The sequence below is a fragment of the Neovison vison genome, chromosome 3, assembly GCF_020171115.1.
Source record: "Neovison vison isolate M4711 chromosome 3, ASM_NN_V1, whole genome shotgun sequence".
Lineage (NCBI taxonomy): Eukaryota > Metazoa > Chordata > Mammalia > Carnivora > Mustelidae > Neogale > Neogale vison.
This window is the reverse complement of record NC_058093.1, coordinates 57,312,908-57,334,858: the sequence shown is the minus strand read 5'-3', so window position 1 is coordinate 57,334,858 and position 21,951 is coordinate 57,312,908. Positions and strand designations below refer to the sequence as shown.

Genomic DNA, 21,951 nt, shown 5'->3' with positions numbered 1-21,951 from the left:
TGGGGCTCCATCCCAGGACCCTGAGATTGTGACCTGAGCCGAAGGCAGAGGCTTAACCCACTGAGCCACCCAGGCACCCTCATGGTCAACTCTTTAATGGAATTTTTTACAGGAGTAAAAATCCAATTTGGAATATAAAGTTCTCCTGCTAGGATCTTCAGACAGTTATAGTTTCATGATTGTTTATACATGTTTGCCTTTTTGTTTAGATTTTTGAGGAAGAGTCCCAATACCACTGTGCACTAATACTCAACCTCCAAAAGTCACCTTATACTGGGACATGGAATTTTACTTCCTGCAGTGAACATCACACTCTGTCTCTCTGTCAGAAATATTCAGGTATAAATTATTATCTAGATAACTATGGTACTTTATACTGTTAGAGATATGCAATATTTTTTCACAAAAATCTTATAAATGAATTAATATTAATTTATAAATATAGCTTCCTTAAAATTTCAACATGGCTAAATCCATATTGGTTCAGTAAGTCAGGTTATCTCAAATGGAATGTGATTTTTTTTTCAACTAACATTGCTTTACTTAATTAAATATCAAAATTAAGTATCAGATGGAATTTGTTTAAAAGAGTTGTCTAATTATAGTAAGTTATGGTTGAATTTTGTTCTTTTTTCTATTCTGACATTTTTCAGTTATTACTTTCTATCTTGGAGAAAAGAGAAAATGTGTAATTTTTTTTTAAAGTGTAATGTTTTTAATTGACTTTGGTAAACATTCACAATTAAGTTTATCACACACATACAAAAAGGTGTGAGGCATTATAAACGGATCACTGTGTATACCTCATTGTAATCCAAATAAAAATAAAATGTGTGCTAAAAATAAGAATCATCCATATTCTCAAAGAGATGTTTTTAGAAGGTATTAATTACATTCTTTTCATTGATTACAATGTTTTTAACAAATGGTTTAAAAAAAGTTGTCATGTAATGAAAACCTCAAGTAGATAATCCATGTATTTCTAAAGAAAAAAAAATTTTTTTTAGATTTTTATTTATTTATTTGACAGACCACAAGTAGGCAGAGAGGCAGGCAGAGAGAGAGAGGAGGAAGCAGGCTCCCCACTGAGCAGAGAGCCCAATGCAGGACTCAATTCCAGGACCCTGGGATCATGACCTGAGCTGAAGGCAGAGGCTTTAACCCACTGAGCCACCCAGGTGCCCCTCTAAAGAAATTTTTGTTAAATTAAACCATGCTCATTTGTTCATACTGTTCAGTAACTGCTTTCTTCAGAGAAGTACTGTAAAGCAGTAGTTCAGCACAGCGTTTTGTGGGTTGTTTTGTACATTTTTTTCGTTGGAGCTCTCCCAGATGGAAACTTTGTAAGGGAACACCTAACACTTTCTCTTGTTGAAGGGGTTTAAACAAAGGAGGTATTTGACACCAACCTGAAATGGTAATCTTATCGCAGGCTACTTTTACTTACAGCTTTTTTTCCTTCCTAATTTTTTTTTCTTCCTTCTTTTTTTTCCTTCCTAAATCAGATCAACAAAAACAGAATTTTATTCTAATTTTAGAAAACAAATGTTGTGGCTCACACATATACCTAAGGTATACAGCCAGACATACCTAGTTCGCCTAACCAAAATCCAAAACAAATGAATAAATAAGTAGTATCTGAAGTACTTATTGTGGAGAACCTTGAGGAAATGTCCCATGACTTGCAGAGTGGGTGATTTTTTGTGTTTTTTTTTTTCCTTTTACAAATAGAAGTTGAAAGCAAACAGACCTTGCAGAACACTTCAGACACAGTGAAGTATCTAAATAATCTGTACAAAATCATCCTGAAGCCTATGACTTGGTTTGATGCTCTAAGGGAGTGTCAGAAGGATAACATGCACCTGGTGAGCATCACAGACCCTTACCAGCAGGCGTTCCTAACTGTGCAGGGCGTTCTTCATAACTCCTCTCTGTGGATTGGACTCTCCAGTCAAGACGTAAGTTTTCAGTCCCAAATGCCCAGATTGGGTGACGGAATGTGAAATTTTTGTTTTACACAGCATTTCTCATATCAAACTGAAAGAACCTGTAGATTGTCAGGTCTTACTCTTACTTGACAGTGAGTAAATTTCATGGCGTGTGTCATTTTTAGTAGCCATCATCTTTCTACTATTGAAAGGTCTGGTGCTTTATTGTTTAGATGAAGAAAAAGTTCAAGTGGACGTGTGTAGCTGAACAATTCTTTTTATTCTAGTTAAAGACTGAGTGGGAATCAGGAACTGCCCTGCCTCTCCAGCCAATGCAAAGGAGAGAGGAAGAAAAGAATTTAAAAATCAGAGTTGAATTGAGGGAGAGCAGAAGGCTGAGAGATCAGAGAGAGAGGAAGAGAGAGAATCCCAAGCAGTGTCCACACCAAGTGCAGAGCCCAATATAACGCTCCATCTCACAACCCTAAGCTCATGACCTAGGCAGAAGTCAAGAGTCAGACGCTCAACTGACTGGGCTACCCAGGTACCCAGTAAATTTTTTTAAAAGGAAATTAAAATCACCTGTAATTCCAGTACTAGTAATAAATATGATTTAATAATTTGATATATATCTCTCAAGGTTTTTCCTATGTACACATGTATATTTTTAAGACATTTGAGATCATACTATTTTTTAGCTTTTTTTCATCACTTAAGGATTTTGACATTGTTTCTTATCTTATTTTCTCTTCTAAGATTTTATTTATTGGGGTGCCTGGGTGGTTCAGTCATTAAGCAGCTGCCTTCGGCCCAGGTCGTGACCCCAGGGTCCTATGATCGAGCCCTGCATCGGTCTCCCTGCTCAGTGTGAAGCCTGCTTCTCCCTCTCCCACTCCCCATGCTTGTGTTCCCTCTCTCGCTATCTCTCTCTCTCTCTCTCTCTGTGTCAAATAAATAAATAAAATCTTTTTTTTAATTTATCTTTTTAAATCTTTTTTATTTATCTTTTTAAATTTATCTAAATAAATAAATATCTAAAAAATTAAATCTTTTTTTTTAAAGAGTTTATTTATCTATTTGACAGAGAGAGAGAGAGATCACAAGTAGGCAGAGAGTCAGGCTGAGAGACGGGGGGAAGCAGGCTCACCGCGGAGCAGAGAGCCTGACGTGGGGCTCCATCCCAGGGCCCTGGAGACCATGACCTGAGCCTAAGGCAGAAGCTTAACCCACTGAGCCACCCACATGCCCCTATAAATAAATAAAATCTTAAAAAAAAAAAAAAGATTTTACTTATTTATTTGAGAGAGAGAGTGAGCAAAAGAAGAGGGCACAAGAGGAGGGTTGGGGGAGGAGGCAGCGGGAGAGGGAAGAGCCGACTCCCCACTGAGCAAGGAGCCCAGTATGGGACTTGATCCCAGGACTCTGGGATCGTGACCTGAGCTGAAGTGTGTAAGTCTCAACCAACTGAGGCACCTGGGCATCCTGTTACCCTATTTTCAGTCTTCACCTATGTTTCTCTTTTTCCTTTCACTTTTTTAACAGGTTTATTACGTATCTGTATAAACTGCCTTAAATCTTTGGAATGTGACAGGATACAAATAAAACTTTACATTGAAAGCAGTGAAAGAGTATTGAAAGATTTTAAACATGGTAGTAACATTAACAGATTTTTACCTAAGAAGAATTATATTGGCAGAGGGCAGATTAGGAAATGAGCAATCTTGAGCTTTCTTGGAAATTCATGCAGGAGCTGATGCTGGTCTGAACTAATGCCTGAGGCAGTTCTGGGTTATATAAAGTCCAGAGTGTGTCTGCAGGAGCAGGTCACTTAAGTATGTAGAAGTGGAAATACATAGAAATAGAGGAAGTCACAAGGGCTGGGGAACTGGTGAGACGTAAGTCAATGATACAACGAGGAAGACAGAGCAAGACATGAGGCATCACCTTAGTGAATGTCAGGGAGGAACAAGGAGGCCAAGTTGTAAGTGAAAGTCAAAAAGAGACAAGGAATCTGGGAGTTTGCATAAACCCTAAAGGAAATGATTGAAGGAAATAAAAATATTTATCCCATTCTCATAGCCCGGTGGTATCTGAGAATGGAAAAATAAACAATCTTCCCAGTGGGCATTGAAAGGACATTATTCCTGTAGAAAAGATAGGTTTTAATTAAGATCAATTAAGGTCAAGAATTTAGTTAAGAGATACTAAAAGTCTTACTAAAGAAAAAGGGTATTCAGCAGAGATAGAGGGTACAGGGATTTATCTACAAGGAATAAAAGTTCCAAAGGACCAGATATCTGGGTTAGTTGTGAAGACAGCAGAGGTGAAGGAATCCAGGGTAATGCTAACATCACATGGCCAAAGGGCCACATCTGAGGCCACAGGGGCTTAGGAATTAACTGGCCACAAAGTTACAAGCTGGAACCCTGGTAGAGAACAATTTCAGGATGAAAACAGTTGCTGGTGTTGAAGCTTAAACATGTTTGCTATTTATGGGTCACTAAGGATATTGTGTGTGGCCTTTATCCAATATCCAAATCAACCAGTGATGTAAAATTGTCTTGGGTCTCAGGACAGCTTATGTCATTGGGTCAGTGTACAAGGCCTGGTGCTCTGTCAGCACCTTGGAGAAGCACAGACAAGTCTGTATCCCCACAGTCTGTCCCTTGGACTTTGTACCTATTTTGTAAAGTCTCTCTCAGGATAGGTGGTTGGTCAGGCCCTTGGCAAGATGTAAAGACGGACAGATGTTCACAGTCTTTTCGTGCACAATAAAATAGAGTGAATGAGGAAGATTCTCCATAAACCCAAGTGTGAAAGCAGCCTGAGTCACGGTTAAGAGGAAGGGAGCTAATATTTATGTGGCCATGTGTACCTGCTGGCCATTATGTGTTTTACACATCACCCCACTAATTCCAGCCCTGAGGTTAAGTGTCACATCCATTTAATAGCTGAGGGGATGGAAACATGGCAAAGTAAAATCAAAAACTAATACACGACTGCACCAGAATTCCAAACTAGATATGCTTTAGCTCCAGGGTCCATGTTCTTTCCACTCCTGCATGTTGTTTCTCTGACTTCCAACAACCCATAGTTCTAATTATGTATGAAGCAGCCCAGTCTAACGGCTCAGACCATAGGCTCTAGAGTCTGATGGCCTGGATTAGAATCCCAGCACTGCATATACAACATGCCTTCCGTTTCTCATCTGTGAAATGGGTACAATAGTTCCTATCTCATATGGTTGTTATGAAGATTAAGTAAACTGATACTTGCAAAGCCCTTACAAACGTGCCTGGTACATGGTAAGTCTATGTAACTATGTGTTAAATATAAAGTAAAATTTAAACATACATATATATATATATGGTAAAATTAAAAGTCATTAGGTTGATGAGGGACAAAAATAATAGAAAATGGATAACACGAAGTATTGCCACTTGAAATGTATTTCTGCTGCTTACAGGATGAACTCAACTTTGGCTGGTCAGATAGAAAACATCTTCCATTTAGTCGCTGGGCTGAAAATAATGAACAACTTGAAGACTGTGTAATATTAGACACTGATGGATTCTGGAAAACATCTGATTGTGATCATACGCAACCAGGTGCTATTTGCTACTATCCAGGAAGTATGCTAATTTTAAATATTTTAACTCTTCAGTTATTATCAGTCTCATGAATAGTGAGATTTAGGGGGGTAGTTTTGTAAAATCTGGTTCTGAAATTATAATCATATCCTTTTTTATAACAAAATTTTTCATGAAAATTTGTATTAAAGTAGAATTATTATGTGTTGGGTACTTTGTCATTGATTTATTTTAGACATGTTCTATCTTTATTTTTGTCAGCTGACAATGGTACTTGGTCTTTCAGTTTTAAGTCCCTACTTACCTCATTTTGTATATATTTCATGTTTATATTCTATAGGAAACTTGATTTGTGGGAATTTTTTTTGGTAATTCTTATCAACAACAGTTTCTTTTTAAGAGTCACTGTTAAGATTCATTTGTTTGTAAGTAACAGTAACCAGCTCAAGCTAGCTTAAGCCAAAAGGGAAATTTAGGTCCTCAAAAATGAGGTTATCGCTGAGCTTCATGAGAGTGGGAATCAGAAACTGGATGGAATCAGGAACCCAGAGATACTGTGTCCCACCTATTCCTTTTGTTTCTCTCTGTGGATTTGTACTCTTCTTTTCATGTATTTTCTGCTTCTCTCTGCCCATGATGAAACACAGCAGCTCTGTAGCTTTCGATTATAGCTGTAACTGGAAATGAATGGACTATCCCTGCAATCCACTTTCCAAATTCTTAGAGAGAATCTCATGCACTCAACCGAGTAAGGTATACGATCTCTAGCCTAGTCAGAAGAAAGTGGTTAAACAACGGCCAGAAGCCCACATTTGTGCATTTGCAGTAGAAAGAAGATACATCTACTTTCCAGACAAAGGGAGTTGTGAGCTGGGAGAGATTCTGAATGGTCTCTACTGCATATTAAATCTGTTTGATTGGCTTCGAGTAGAGCATATCTATGTTTGCATCTTCTTAAATGTATGGCTTTTTCATAAAATTTTTTAAAAAGCCAGATTTTCTAGATGTCAGATTTTCAACTACTTCTATTTCCTTTCATTTAAAGCTGGGCTACAAGGATGGCTCAACATTCGCAAATCAATCAATGTGATAGAACAAATTAATATGAGAAGAGAGAAGAACCACATGGTCCTCTCAATTGATGCAGAAAAAGCATTTGACAAAATCCAGCATCCGTTCCTGATTAAAACACTTCAAAGTATAGGGATAGAGGGAACATTCCTAAAGCAACGACTTAGAACAGCCCATATTTCATTAAAATGTACCTTTAAAAAATAAATAAAAAATAAAATGCACCTCTGAAATTAGAGAAGATATTGGTAAAGAGAAACTTAAGATGAATTCCCAAAGTTATAGGTAGGTGCCTGTTATTAATATCGTTGTATCATCTCTGAGGTTTGGTGACACAGAAAGGCAGAAACTACATTTAACCTAACAGCAACTCATGTTTTATATTCTTTCACTCATTTCACAGCAGGAGTGAACAGAAGGAAACTGTGTTAAATAAATTTCTTCCAACAGAAACCCAGTTAAGGTCACATTATATTTGACTATAAACAGAACAAGCATCATTAGGCTATTATTTATTGGCTTCTGGAATATTCCCTACAAATCAAGCCTAATTACCATGAACAGGATTTAACATTTATGTCTAAAGTTAGAATTCATACCCCTGCCTTTTTTTTTTTTAGATGAGACTGAAAAAGAGGTCAGAACAGTTGAGAGTGTTCAGTGTCCATCTCCTGTTTTATTTACTCCATGGATACCATTTCAGAACTCTTGCTACAATTTCATAATAGCAAAGACTGAATATACTGCAACACCAAGTGAAATTCATTCTAAATGCCAGAAATTTAGTAAGTACCTTATACAGCCATTACATGTATGTTCATTAAAAGTGTGTTATAAGTATTTATAATTAGCACTAGATTGCAAAAATATTCATCTCCTAATTTCTACATTATGAACAAAAAAAGTATAAAAATTTGTGTTTAGTCAAAATGGAGAATGTAAGAGTTACTTCTTTACCCATCCATTAGAGAGCTAGTCTGTCTTTATATGTATAAACAAAATGAGTTCTGCTTAAAAAGCAAAAAGAAATGACTCTAGCAAGCAGAGAACTGGATGTTAAACCAAGCTAGACTGTAGACAAAGTGAAAATAGGTGAATTGGGTTGTTGAAAGCTCAGATAGGTAGTCAAAAGCAAAGAAACAGCTCTGCTTCAAAGAAATTTGTATTTCACACTTTCAACTCTTAGGATTCTTCAAATATTCCCTGTGAGATCCACTGAGGACTTATGACTTCTGAACAGTGGACCTGTGAACTGTGGGAAGCTCCTTTGGATAATACCTAACCATTATTCTCGAAAGTGTGCTGTTTAGAAACTAGTCTTGAGAGGTAGTCTAAGAAAAGGATCCTTACAAAAAGAAAAAGGTTGAGAAATACACCATTGCTTCTGGTTAGACATTGTCATATGTACATCAGCATATCCTTTAAGAAGTACTGTCATAAATGAACTAGTTTAACTTCATGTAACAATGTTTGTGATGCTTTTATCCAACCAGTCTGAGAAACTCCTGCTAATTTCCTGAGGAACACTTTTTGGGAAATATTAAACTTTTTTAACCCTACTATAAAGACCGATATCTAAGGAAAGTGAAGATCTATCTTATAGATCATCCAAGAGGTTTTGTTTATTATTGTCTTTGGAAGTGTATCATTAATATGGGTAAATTTGTGCCAATTCAAAATAAGCCTTAAATGGGGAAAAGTGAAGTGAATCAATGTTTTTTTTTTTTTAAAGATTTTATTTATTTATTTTGACAGAGAGAAATCACAAGTAGATGGAGAGGCAGGCAGAGAGAGAGAGAGAGAGAGAGAGAAGCAGGCTCCCTGCTGAGCAGAGAGCCCGATGCGGGACTTGATCCCAGGACCCTGAGATCATGACCTGAGCCGAAGGCAGTGGCTTAACCCACTGAGCCACCCAGGCGCCCCTGAATCAATGTTTTAAATTCTCTATTCATCTGCTAGTTTTACACTATTTTCTAAGACCAAATTTAACATCGAAATATTAGGGACACCTGAGTGGCTCAGTTGGTTAAGCACCTGAGTCCTGATTTGGGCTCAGGTTATGGTTTGAGGGTTGTGAGATCAACTTTGTGAAGGGCTAAGCATGGAGCCTGCTTAAGATTCTCTCTCTGCCTCTTCCTCTGTCCCTCCCTTCCCATGTGCTCACTATCTCTCTTAAAAAAAAAAAAAATCAAAGTGTCTGAAAACTTCTTAATCTATTCATTTGAATACAATGAAATCATTTTTTAATGTATTTATTCATTTGAGAGAGAGAGCCCCAGCAGGGGGTGGGGCAGAGGGAGAGAATCTCAAGTGGACTCCCCATTGAGCACAGAGCCCTGTGGAGAGCTGGTTCTTAGGACCCTGAGATCATGACATGAGCTGAAACCAAGAGTTGGGTGCTCAACTGATTGACCCACTCAGGAGCCCCAGTACAATGAGATAGTTTAATTTACATGTCTGTCTTATTTTCCAATATTGTTTTTGAGTTTATTTAGCTGGGAAATAAAACTTTCTAAATCTATCGAAATAAAGTGTTCTATATAAGTAATTATTAAAATTATTGACTGTTTTTTATTTAACAGATCCAAAATCACATGTTCTGAGTATTCGAGATGAAAAAGAGAATAACTTTGTTCTTGAGCAACTTCTGCACTACAATAATATGGCTTCATGGGTCGTGTTAAGTATAACTTATGAAAGTAAGTTGTAAATCAACTGATTTTCTCTATTTATATTCATACTTCATTATACACTATTTATCAAGCCACAAAATATAGTTCTTCAAAATATGTTTACAAATATACAAAATTATAATTATGTACTTAGCAGAGCTTCTTTTCTTTGATATGTTCTTTTTTAAAAGATGTTTATTTATTTATTTGACAGAGAGGGAGACAGCAAGAGAGGGAACACAAACAGGGAGAGTGTGAGAGGGAGAAACAGTCTTCCTGCTGCACAGGGAGCCAGATGTGGGGCTCAATCCCGGGACCCTGGGATCATGACCCGAGCCGAAGACAGACGCTTAATGACTGAGCCATCCAGGCACCCCAGAAGAATATCTATAAGTACCAGACAATTTTTAGATCTCAAATCTGCCATTAAAATGCCTTTACCACCAAGGTTAGAGATAAATGGTGGAAAATAATTTCCTTTCTCCACTATCTCTCCTACCTATTCAAGACTAACTAAAAATGACCACACGCCATACAAATCTTTAATATTTACCTTGTATCTCTACTATGTATATGGGATAAATGAGAATGGAATTATACTTCCATTAACCTTGCACCTTTGGGTTTACAGCATTGGCTTGGACTATGAGTTAGAAAAATGAGAAACAGTTTGACACTGAGATAGATTATTTGAAATTGGGACTAAATGCCACAAGTCCAAGGCATAATTGCTATGAAATTTTTTAAAGATTCATTCATTCATTTCTTTTAGAGGGGGAGGAGAGAGAGTGTGTATGCATGCACACACAGTGGCAGTGGAGGGGGAGAAGGAGAGGGAGAGAATCTCCAGGAGACTCCCTGCTAAGCGGGAGCCCCACCCAGGGGCTCAACCCCACGACACTAAGATCATGACCTGAGCTGAAATCAAGAGTCAGTCACCAACTAAGCTACCCAGGCACCCTTCTATAAAATTTTTTTAAAACACAGGCCCTAATAATATCAAAAATAAGACCAATTTAGAAAAATACTCAATTAGAGATATCCTAAAAATCATAGAAGTTTTGGAATTAGGAAAAAAGTCACTCTGAAACATCACACATCAAAAGCATACATTTAGCCAAAAAAGGGTGGTGGGCCTTAATAAGGGGCATAAGGCAATGACAGCCAAAGGCAGAAGCTTAAATACTCAAATATGACCATTTAAAAAATTATCTTCTTGGTGTACCCAGATGGCTTAGTCAGTTAAGCATCAGCCTTTGGCTCAGGTCATGATCCCAGGGTTGTGGGAAAGAGCCATGCATCACATCTGGCTCCCTGGTCAGTGCAAAGTTGTTTCTCCCTCTGCCTTTCTCCCTGCTTGTGCTCCCTCTCAAATAAATAAAATCTTTAAAAATATATATAGCTTTCTCCTTGCTATCTAACCTGACTCATTTTTTAGATTTGCTGAAGTTTTTCTTAAATATTTATGGCATACAGATGAGTTAACAAAAATTAAGCTATCAGGCAATAGGTAAGACTTAGGTTGCCAATCAAAAATGAGTTCATCATAGTGGGACTTAAGGTCCCCAAACCTTTCTCCAATGACACTTGAATACCCTTAAAACTAAGAAGGGGAAAAAAAATGGAGAGAAAATAGGTGGAAAGTTTCTAGGCTTTACCTGGAAATGACTGAGGAAACAGTGTTCCTGAAGAGACCAGTGGAGACCATATCCAGGATATAGAAATTTCAATTTTACCTTCTGATATACTGTTAGTTATATTGTCAGAAACAACTGAAAAATATTCTGTATTATAAAAAGCATTTTCAGAATAGACTTCCTTTTAAGTAGTGTAACTTCTTTTTATAAATTGTATGTGTAACAAAATTTCAATTGAAGTATATAGACATGATACAGAAAGATGTTTCAGGGCACCTGGGTGGCTCAGTGGGTTAAGCCTCTGCCTTCGGCTCATGTCATGATCTCAGGGTCCTGGGATCAAGCCCCACATCAGGCTCTCTGCTCAGTGGGGACCCTGCTTCCCCCTCGCTCTCTGCCGGCCTCTCTGCCTACTTGTGATCTGTCTCTGTCAAACACATAAATTAAAAAAAAAAAAAAAGAAAAATGTCTCAAGCAAATAGCAAATTTGGTTTAAATCTAATTCTTACTGGCTTAATTCAACATCCATAGATTTGTTTAATTATTTCAGTGTACTTAAATAATACTTAATTATAATACCACTGGTACAAAGGATTTTTTTTTTTAAGTTCTGACTTTTCAGAAGTAAGACTATGTACAGAAACTACTAAGAGAAGCCACTTGTCAACTGAAAGATGCTTCAAGCCAAATGAAAAAGTGGGCCTTTTGTATAACAGTTTTAGGAATATACCATCACCCATCATGTTAGCCAGAAAATTGTCAGTTTAACATTTGGGGAGAGGGAAGGAGGGCCTGGGAGACATGAGGTGGATATAAAGCAGTGAGCAAGAACCAGTCGTGTGTAAGGGTTTCTAGTGTGTCTTTGCTGCAGGCGCATGTTTATTTATTTTTTTAAGATTTTATTTATTTGTGTGAGAGAGAATGAAAGAGGGCAACCCCTAGGTGGGGAAGGGTCAGAGGGAGAAGCAGACTCTGTGCTGAGCAGGAAGTCCAGTGCAGAACTCAATCCTGGGACTCCAAGATCATGACCTGAGCCGAAGGCAGTCGCTTAACCAACTGAGCCACCCAGGTGACCCAAGGCACATGTTTAGGTATACCACCTCAGAAGATGGCCATCAGCGAAAGGTACAAATAACCAGGACAACAATGGGTATGTACACTTTATAGTGACTTCACTCTTGATGCCAACTCATCATTTTAATAGGCCTAGCAAACTTATTTTTCAGAAACTTTGATATATTCCCTCACACAATTCAGCCATTTAAGGTATACAATTTATTGACTTTTAATATAGTCACAGAGTTTAGCTATCACTACCCCAGAAAGAAACATCATACCATTAACACTCCCTCCTGATTCTCTGTCCCTTCTCCTTACTCCCAACTGCTGATCCAGTGATCAACTACTGATCTATTTCCTGTCTCTACAGATTACCTATTCTAGGCATTTCATATAAATGAGATCATACAGTATGTGAATTTTTTTTGTGACTGGCTTGTTCTACTTAGCATAATGCCTTATGCATGTAACACTGTAGCAAGTATCTTTTTATGGCTGAATAATATTATATTCTGTGAATATTTTATTTATTTATTCTATGAAGAAAATATTCATATTTTATTTATCCATTCATCAGTTGATAGACATTTAGATTCTTTTCACTTTTTTGGTTGTGAATAATGCCACTATGAACATTGACATACAGGTTTCTGTGTGGATGTGTATTTTCATTTATCTTGGGTATATACCTAAGAGAGGAATTGCTGGGTCTTTTTTTAACATTTTGAAGAACTAACAGATTGTTTTCCTAAACTGCTATGCCATTTTCCATACCTTCCAATTTTTTCCACATCTATGCCAACACTTGTTTTTATCTCTTTTTTTGATTGTAGCCATCCTGGTAGGTATGAAGTGGTATCTAACTGAGGTTTTTACTTCCCTTCTATTTCATTTCCCTGTTGACTAAAGATATTAAACATAACTTTATGTGCTTATTATCTACTTGTATATCATCTTTGGAAAAAACTTTATTCTGATCATTTACCCATTTTTTAATTATTTGCCTTTTTTATTGTTGAGTTATAAACATTCTTTAAACATTCTTTACATATTCTGGATATAAGTCCCTTGTCAAACTATTTGTAAATATTTTCTCCCATCACTTTCTTTATTTTTTTTATTTTTTTACTTTCTTTATTTTTTTTAAGTAAGCTCTTTACCCAACATGGAACCCAAACTCACTACCCCAAAATAGAGAGTCACAACCCTACTAATTGAGCTAGCCAAGTGTCCCCCACCATCACTTTGATAGTAGAATTTGTAACACAAAACTTTTTTTTAAGATTTTATTTATTTAGGGGTGCCTGGGTGGCTCAGTGGGTTAAGCCGCTGCCTTCAGCTCAGGTCATGATCTCAGGATCCTGGGATCGAGTCCCACATCAGGCTTTCCGCTCAGCAGGGAGCCTGCTTCCTCCTCTCTCTCTCTCTCTCTGCCTGCCTCTCTGCCTACTTGTGATCTCTCTCTGTCAAATAAATAAATAAAATCTTTAAAAAAAAAGATTTTATTTATTTATTTGCAAGAGCAAGTGTTTATGGGTTTATAGGTTTAGCTTTTACCTTTAGGTCTATATGATCTATTTTGAGTTAATTTTCTATATGGTAAAAGGAAAGGTTCTAACATATGTACATATGTAAATACGTTTATATATATATTTAAGTTTATATAAATCATATATATATATTTGCATGTAGATATCCTGTTGTCCTAGGGACTGCTATTTTGTATTGAATTGTCGTGGCACCCTTGTCAAAAATCAGTTGACTGGAGTGCCTGGGTGGCTCAGTGGGTTAAGCCTCTGCCTTTGGCTCAGGTCCTGGGATTGAGCCCTGCATCAGGCTCTCTGCTCAGCAGGGAGCCTGCTTCCCACTCTCTCTCTCTGCCTACTTGTGATCTCTCTCTCTCTGTCAAATAAATAAATAAAGTCTTAAAAAAAAAAATTGTGCATGGTTTTAGGTCCAGAGAAGGGATTTCTATTACTAGTTTTATAATGTATTAATTTTTAAATAAAATAATTATATTCATTTTCATTATAATTAAACATATATAGAGGAGATATGAAAATTTGACTTTAAAAATAACAAAACATAAAGCTTACTATAGGATGGTGAAATTATAAGCAAATTTTATTTTTTATGTTTATAATTTACACTTTCCAAATTAAAAATAAGCATGATTTACTGTTATAATCAGAAAACATTTTAAAGAAATATACATAATCATATAGCTTTATAGAAAGTAAGTAAAGAAGAAAGAAAATCAGTTGAGTTTGAAATATTAAGTATAATTCAAGTCTTCATTTAATCTCTAAACATAGAAAAAAATGTTTCTTCCCTAGATAATTCTCTTCTGTGGTCTGATAAGACCATGCTGTCATACACAAATTGGAGAGGAGGAAGACCAGATATAAAAAATAACAAGTTTTTTGCTGGCTTGAGTACTGATGGCTTCTGGGATATTCAAACCTTCAATGTTATTGAAGAAATACTTCAGTATACCCAGAACAGCATTCTTGCTTGTAAAATTGAAATGAGTAAGTATGCTAATGTAGACTTGCCACCAGGGAGAGAGAATATAAGGCCATCACCTCCACGAGTGGGAATCATGCAACTGTATTTTTTGAGTGCCTTCTCTATTTTCCGTCCTATGAAAGTTACTACAGAAGTTACAGAGGAGGGAAAAGACACAGTCCATGGTGTCATGGTCTTGAAATCAAGGAGTAAAATGTAGTTGGGGAAATAGCATTTAACTCCTTAGCTCTGTTTTGCATAGGTTAGTTTTAGGTTATTTGGTACTGGCTTACGTTTGTTGGAAAGTCAAAAGAGATCAGTGAAAACAGGAATAATAAAAATGAAATGCATTGAGGACAAGGGAAGACATGGTTGGGTCTTGAAGACTGGATAAGATTTTTATAAATAAGAAAGTGTAAAGTTTTTATATTCTAGCCTAAAAATAAATGTCTCTTAAGTTTGCCTAATTCCTTGCGTAAATCTATTTTTAAATGCATATCAGTTTTAAATGTTTCACAGTTTAGAAAGTGTTATAATGGCCACTATGGTGTAAGGCCTCTGCTAACATCCAGACCTCCCTTCATAGTGCCACAGAATAACTTTCTGGGGCATCATTTCAATCAGCAATTGCCAGTGTTTCCCTGTTACCAATTACTTTGAGTCCATATAAGCCTCTAAGACTTCTTAGAAAAACTGTCTATTCTAAAATTCTAGGCTTTCTTCCAGCCCATTTCTTCCCCCATTCTTGGCTCAGTAAGGCTCTCTTTGTGTCAGGCTGATCTCTTAATTGTCCCATGCACAGTATATACTGATCCTCATTTGCACCTTATGTATGTTTTTTTATGGACAAGAAGTCTTCCACCTTCTTTTTTTTTTTTTTTTTTTTTTTACTTCTTTAACAAACTTTTTATTTTAGAATGATTTTTATATTTATAGAAAACTTACAGAGACGTACAGAAAATTCCCATATACACCATAACCAATTTCCCCTATTGGTGACATCTTACATTACTATGGTACATTTGTCACAACTAATAAGCCAGTATGATAGATTACTATTCACTGAAGTCCATTCATTATTCAGATTGTTTTTATTTTTTACTTAATGTCCCTTTTCTATTCAGGATGCTATCCGGAATGGAATACTATATTACATATAGTCATCTTGTCTCCTTAGGTTTCTCTTAGCTGTGAAAATTTCTTAGCCTTTTCTTAACTTTTGATGACGTTGACAGTTTTCAGGAGCATAGGTCACGTATTTGTGGAACGTGCCTCACTTTGGGGTGACTGATGTCTTTCTCATGATTAGACTACAGTTGTGAGTTTGAGATTTAGGGAAAAAAACCACAGAGCTAAAATGTCTTTTTTATCACATCCTAGGAAGGGTATATGCCATGAACACGACTTACCACTATTGATTTTAACCTTGATCACCTGGCTCAAGATGATGGTTGTTAGCTTTCTCCACTGCAAAGCTACTCTTTTCCCTATTTCCGTACCGTACTGTTCATAAGGAAGTCACTATAATCAGCCCACACTCATAGACTGAAGAGTTATTCATCTTCCTGAGGGGGCATATCTATGTAAATTATTTGGAATTCTACTGTACAAGAGATTTGTCTATTCTCTCCCAGTTTTAAATTTGTTCAGTCAATTGCTTATATCAGTATGGGCTCACGGTTATATATTTTACACTTTGGGTTATAATCCAATGTTTTAGTTGTGGCTGTTGGGAGGTCTTTCACTTGGTTCGTGTGCCTCTTTGAAGTACCCTCATCGTTGTGGTTTTGTTACTGTTATGCTATTCTTCATTTGTTTTTAGCTTACCTTCTGGTTACCTTACTTCTTTTTAGTCCTAATTTCATCTAACCTAAAATCTGCAAACCGAATTTGTTAAGCAGACTTTCTGACTCTCTTACTTCAGAGGAATCGCTCCTTCTCTACTCAGTCACGCATATCAAATTATGGTTAATTGTCTGGCCTGCATTTCAGGTATTGTTGTTTTCTGTCCCCAATTCCTATGTGAGCTCCTTACATGAAAGACAATGTTTATACCTTTCTCTAATCAACCAGACAACTGTAATATTTCAGAACCTATTATATATGTTGTGGCTATAAGAAAAATAAAGTCTGCATTTTACTTCCCTCATTAATAAGAAATCCAGTTTTATTTAACTTTAGAAATGATTGCATTTTCAGTCTTACCCAAAATATGTATTTTAAATAATTTAAATAATATCACTAATACTTTTAATTTAAATGTTGTAGTTGACTACAAGGAAGAATATAATGCTACTCTGCCACAGTTTATTCCTTATGAAGATGGTATTTATAACGTAATTCAAAAAAAGGTAACATGGTATGAAGCATTAAACTTGTGTTCTCAAAGTGGAGGTTATTTGGCAAGTGTTCATGACCAAAATGGCCAGCTCTTTCTGGAAGACATCGTAAAACGTGACGGATTTCCACTATGGATTGGGCTCTCAAGTCACGATGTAAGTCTTGTCTTATTTTCCAGAAATTTTCCAAATGTGTTAGAAGGTTGGAAATTTGAGCATAATATATTAATTCAAAGTAAGACATTGGATTAAGTACTGGGACTCAATTTGCATAGTGTAGTGCTTTCTTACCATTTTGCAAATAGAAAATTTTATCTTTTTGCAAATAGAAAATTATATATGTAGAATGCAGTAGGGCAAATGATGGATTGCAGCTGCCCTAGACACTGCCAGGTCATCCCAAGGACCCAGGAGATGAATATCTCAACATCACCTCTCTGTCACCTAGTTGGGGAGAACCAATAGGAAATCAGGGAAAACAGGAATAGCACAGAATCAGAAAAACCTGAGTTCTAGTACTGGTGATGGGTCTTCCATTTACATGTTCGGGAATTGTGAGCAGGTTACTTAACCTTTGCAAGCTTATTTCTTCTTCATCTGTAAAACTGGGGTGATAATATTTTCCTTAATATAAGATTATAGTGAATATTAACACATAAATTTATATAAGATGACAAATAAAATTCTTAATATTAGGACTAATAAATGCATGTTTTCTTCTCACTTTCCCCCCCTACAAACTGCACTATTTTAGAATAATGTTTTGGTAGTAAACATATCTTTTGTGCCACTATTTGAATCTTATTAATTAGTATATTCATATACCTATATAATGTCCAGAATTCCAAAAATAGGCATCTATTGAGTTTGGAATTGAAGGCCTAATTTAAATAATCTTTAGAACAAAGTGAAGAACATGAAAGAAAGGATGACAAATTAGGATTATAGAATCAGGGGAAAACCAAAAGTAATCTTTCCATGAGTTTCTTGGGAAATATTTTTTTCTTCCAGTCCCTTGCTGCTTGATGGCTTTCATAGTATGAAAAAATGTAGCCAGAGACACAAACCACAGAATTCTAAAACATAAAAAGCAATATTCAGAATAATATAGAGGTTAGGACTGTAAATCTGTAATTCTGACAAATGGGAGCCATTTGCATGTCATTTAATTTCAAGTGTTATATAAACTCATCCTTAAAAAAAATAAATCTGGAGACAGTGTATGGTAACTCTGTCTGTAAATTTAAACTTCTACTTAAATTGCACCAGAGTAAATGTCTCAAATCAAAGCATCAAAAGTAAATCCCTGATTTTACAAATAGGTCCAGACCTGTAACAATTATAAGCAAATAATTAACAATCCATTCTAATACTTCTTAAAGTATTGTGTGTGTGTGTGTGTGTGTGTGTGTGTGTATTCTTCTTAATGTTCTTTTTGAACATTCTTTTCTCTGGAATCAGGTTATCTCTATTATTCTTTTTTTTAAAAATCAATTCTTCTGCTAAAAAAATTCCTAAGCTTTTTTTTAATTTCTATTATTCTTAAAACAGGGAAATGAATCAAGTTTTGAATGGTCTGATGGCAGTACATTTGACTACATCCCATGGAAAGATAAACAATCTGCTGGAAATTGTGTTGTCTTGGATCCAAAAGGAATTTGGAGACATAAAAATTGCAAGTCTGTTAATGATGGTGCTATTTGTTATAAACCTACAAAATGTAAGACTTGGTTTTGAATAACTTTATTTATTAAAATGACATTTTGTTTTGTGCACATGATTAAAAACTCAAAGGAATTTTTTGCCAGTTTTTAAATAAGGTTTATTCACAAATCCTATAAAAATAATTTTGATACTTTGTGAAGAAAAACAAATATGATATGCCCATTCGGGGTATGTTTCCAAAGACTTTCAATTCCTCTGTAACTGGGTACATATTACTCTAGAATTTGTGAATTTTAATTTTAATTAGCAATGGTTTTCAAAGGCTAAAATGCTCCTTTTATTTTTTTTTTTAAAGATTTTATTTATTTATTTGACAGAGAGAGATTACAAGTAGGCAGAGAGGCAGGCAGAGAGAGAGGAGGAAGCAGGCTCCCCGCTGAGCAGAGAGCCCGATGCGGGACTCGATCCCAGGACCCTGAGATCATGACCTGAGCCGAAGGCAGCGGCTTAACCCACTGAGCCACCCAGGCGCCCCTAAAATGCTCCTTTTAAAAAAGAGTTCAGCAGCATATAAATTTGAGAAATACCGTAGGTTTGATTTACCATATTGATGGCTCTGGAAGTTTCTATAGTAAAGAAATCTAGTTAACTTTGTGTAACTAAGCATTTTCCAAACTTACATGACACTTAAAAATCTAAGGAAAAAGCCCCTTCCATCAGGGGCTGTCAGGGTTATCCTGACAGGTGGAGCCTTGAGGAAGAGCTTAAGAACCATGACCCCCCAGGAGCTGCAGAGGCCTGATGGACAAGCCAAGAGATGATGGCAGTGGCAGTTCTCAGCACTTGCCATGCTTTCTGCTCCAAAGAATCCTCCACAGAAGAGTCAACACTTGGAATTAAACAGATTCAAAAGAAGAAAATGTGAAAACCTTATCCAGAGAAGCAAGTGACTACAAGAAAGGGAGAATGATACCAAGAATGAAGAATGAACGGATAACCAAGAACTGACATCTCACTTGTTTGGTACAGAAAGTAGACGTAATGTTTTAGAAAAACAATTGGAATACATGAGAAATGTGGTAAAGTATACAAAAACGGAAAGGACAGCTGTGTTAGTTAAACAGACTTCATAGGATCAAGGAGAATGACAACACAAACAAACACAAATTCAGTGCTGTACAGGATTGAATAGTATCCCCCCTGAATTCATGACTACCCAGAACCGTACTTAGAAGTAGCCTTTGCAAATGTAATAGTTAAGAGGGGTCATGTAATGCTAATGCTTGATTAGGATGGGCTGTAAATCCAATGATGGCTGTCCTTGTAAGAGTTGAAAAACAGACAAAGAGGGAGAAAGCCCTTTGATGACAGAAGCAGAAATTGCTGTGATACAGCTTCAAGCCACCAGAAGTGAGGAGGCCTGAAACAGATACCCCCCTCAGACCCTCCAGGAGGAACCAGTCCTGCTGATACCTCAGTTTTAGACTTGCCTCCAGAGCTATGAGAGAATAAATGTCTGTTGTTTTAAACCACCAGGTTTATAGTAATTTATTATGGCAGCTCTGGGAAACTAATACAAGAGCAAATTTTTATTTTATTTTTTTAAAGGTTTTATTTATGTATTTGACACAGAGAGCGAGAAAGCATGTGCAGGGGGAGCAGCAGAGGGATAGGGAGATGCAGGGTCAGCTCAGCAGGGAGCCCAAAAAAGACCCAGACTCATGACCTGAGCCACTTCTGGGTATATACTCAAAAGAAATGGAAAGAGGGACTAGAATAGATATTTGTCCAACCATGTTCACAGCATCATTATTCACAGTGGCCAAAAGGCAGAAGCAGCCCAAGTTGTCCACTGACAGATGAATGCATAGCAAAATGTGTTATATACATACTTATGGAATATTATTCAGCATTAAAAAAGAAGGAAATTCTGACACATAATACATGATACAACCTGCATGGATGAATCTTGAGGACATTATTCTAAGCAAAATAAGCCAGACACAAAAGAACAAATACCATATGACTCCAATTATATGAGGTGCCTAGAGCTTTCAAATTCATAGAAACAGAAAGTAGAATGGTGGTTTCTGTGGTCAGGCAGGAATGGAGAGTTATTATTTAATGGGTACAAAAGACATAGCTACTCTTTGTAGGAGACAAATTGTGCTATGGATGCGTATTTTGTAAACAGATTACCCAATTTTCACTTGTGGATATGATTTTAAACGTGGTTTTTTATATGGCAAGGTAAAACTAGTTTTATATTGTCAAGATAAAAATAATCCAAAGAAAGAAACAATTTTAAGGATTATTTCAAAGCAGTTACAGGCCTGCTGCGCCTGTCTTTGCCTCTCCAGTTGTTTTTGCACTAGGGTAATTGCATCTTAGAGGTCTAAATGCTTTCTAAGTTTTAAAAATGGTATTGCAAAAAGCTAATGAGAATGTATACTCTTAGAGTGTGGGCTGTAGCTTTCTCAGATGTGGGTATTGGTTGAATGCTTCTTATCCACAGGAGCCACAGTTTCAAATAGGGGTTAGTGAGATTGTAAGTCAGATATTTTTTCTGTGCATCTTTACAGTCATGTCTAACATTTTTATAGCTAAAGAGGTATCCTCTCATACATACTCTTCAAGATGTCCAGCATTAAAAGGGAATGAGTCACAGTGGATCCAGTACAAGGAGCACTGCTACGCATCTGACCGGGCATTGCACAATTTCTCAGAAGCCAAACAGTTCTGTTCAAAACTTGGTGAGTTACAATGTATTGATTTTTCTTGGACTCGGTAATTTAATCATTGGAATCTTTTCCAAGGAAATAATTTGAAATAATGATTATATTTTTAAAAATATTTGGGGGCACCCAGGTGGCTCAATCAGCTAAGTGTCTGATTCTTTTTTTTTTTTTAATGTTATGTTAGTCACCATATGGTACATCGTTAGTTTTTTATATAATGTTCCATGATTCATTGTTTGTGTATAACACCAAGTGCTCCATACAATATGTGACCTCCTTAATACCCATCACAGGCTCACCCATCCTCCTACCCCTTTAAAACCCTGAGAGAGTCCATAGTCTTCTCATCGTTCATCTCCCCCTCTGTTCTCCCCCCCATTCATTTTAACCTTCCTTCTCCTAATGTCCTCCATGCTTTTCCTTATGTTCTACAAATAAGTGAAACCATATGATAGTTGTCTTTCTCTGTTTGATTCTTGATTTTGGCTCAGGTCATAATCTCAAGGTTGTGGGATCTAGCCCCGAGTTGTGCTCTGGGCTCAGTGGGAGTCTGCTTGGGATTCTCTCTCTTCCTCCCCCTTTTCCTCTTCTCACCAATACACACACACTCTCTCTCAAATAAATAAATCTTTAAAAAAATTTTTAAGACACTCGGGTGCCTGGGTGGCTCAGTGGGATAAACCCGCTGCCTTTGGCTCAGGTCATGGTCTCAGGGTCCTGGGATCGAGTCCCGCATCGGGCTCT

The 21,951-nt window shown here is 36.6% G+C and overlaps 1 protein-coding gene across 4 annotated transcripts in view; it reads left to right on the top strand.

Annotated features, from left to right (window-relative positions):
- The window catches only part of LOC122902519 (CD302 antigen), a 135,656-nt gene that overhangs the window by 69,363 nt on the left and 44,342 nt on the right, over positions 1 to 21,951 (top strand). For 2 of the 4 annotated variants that reach the window (XM_044242162.1, XM_044242159.1), the window contains exons 24-32: positions 210 to 339; positions 1,732 to 1,958; positions 5,395 to 5,560; positions 7,210 to 7,374; positions 9,172 to 9,288; positions 14,294 to 14,488; positions 16,734 to 16,960; positions 18,356 to 18,524; positions 21,073 to 21,222. In XM_044242162.1, coding sequence (XP_044098097.1) covers positions 210 to 339; positions 1,732 to 1,958; positions 5,395 to 5,560; positions 7,210 to 7,374; positions 9,172 to 9,288; positions 14,294 to 14,488; positions 16,734 to 16,960; positions 18,356 to 18,524; positions 21,073 to 21,222 — 1,546 coding nt within the window. Of the gene's footprint in view, positions 1 to 209; positions 340 to 1,731; positions 1,959 to 5,394; positions 5,561 to 7,209; positions 7,375 to 9,171; positions 9,289 to 14,293; positions 14,489 to 16,733; positions 16,961 to 18,355; positions 18,525 to 21,051; positions 21,223 to 21,951 lie in introns of all 4 variants that reach the window. The other 2 variants (XM_044242160.1, XM_044242158.1) reach the window with 2 other exon arrangements.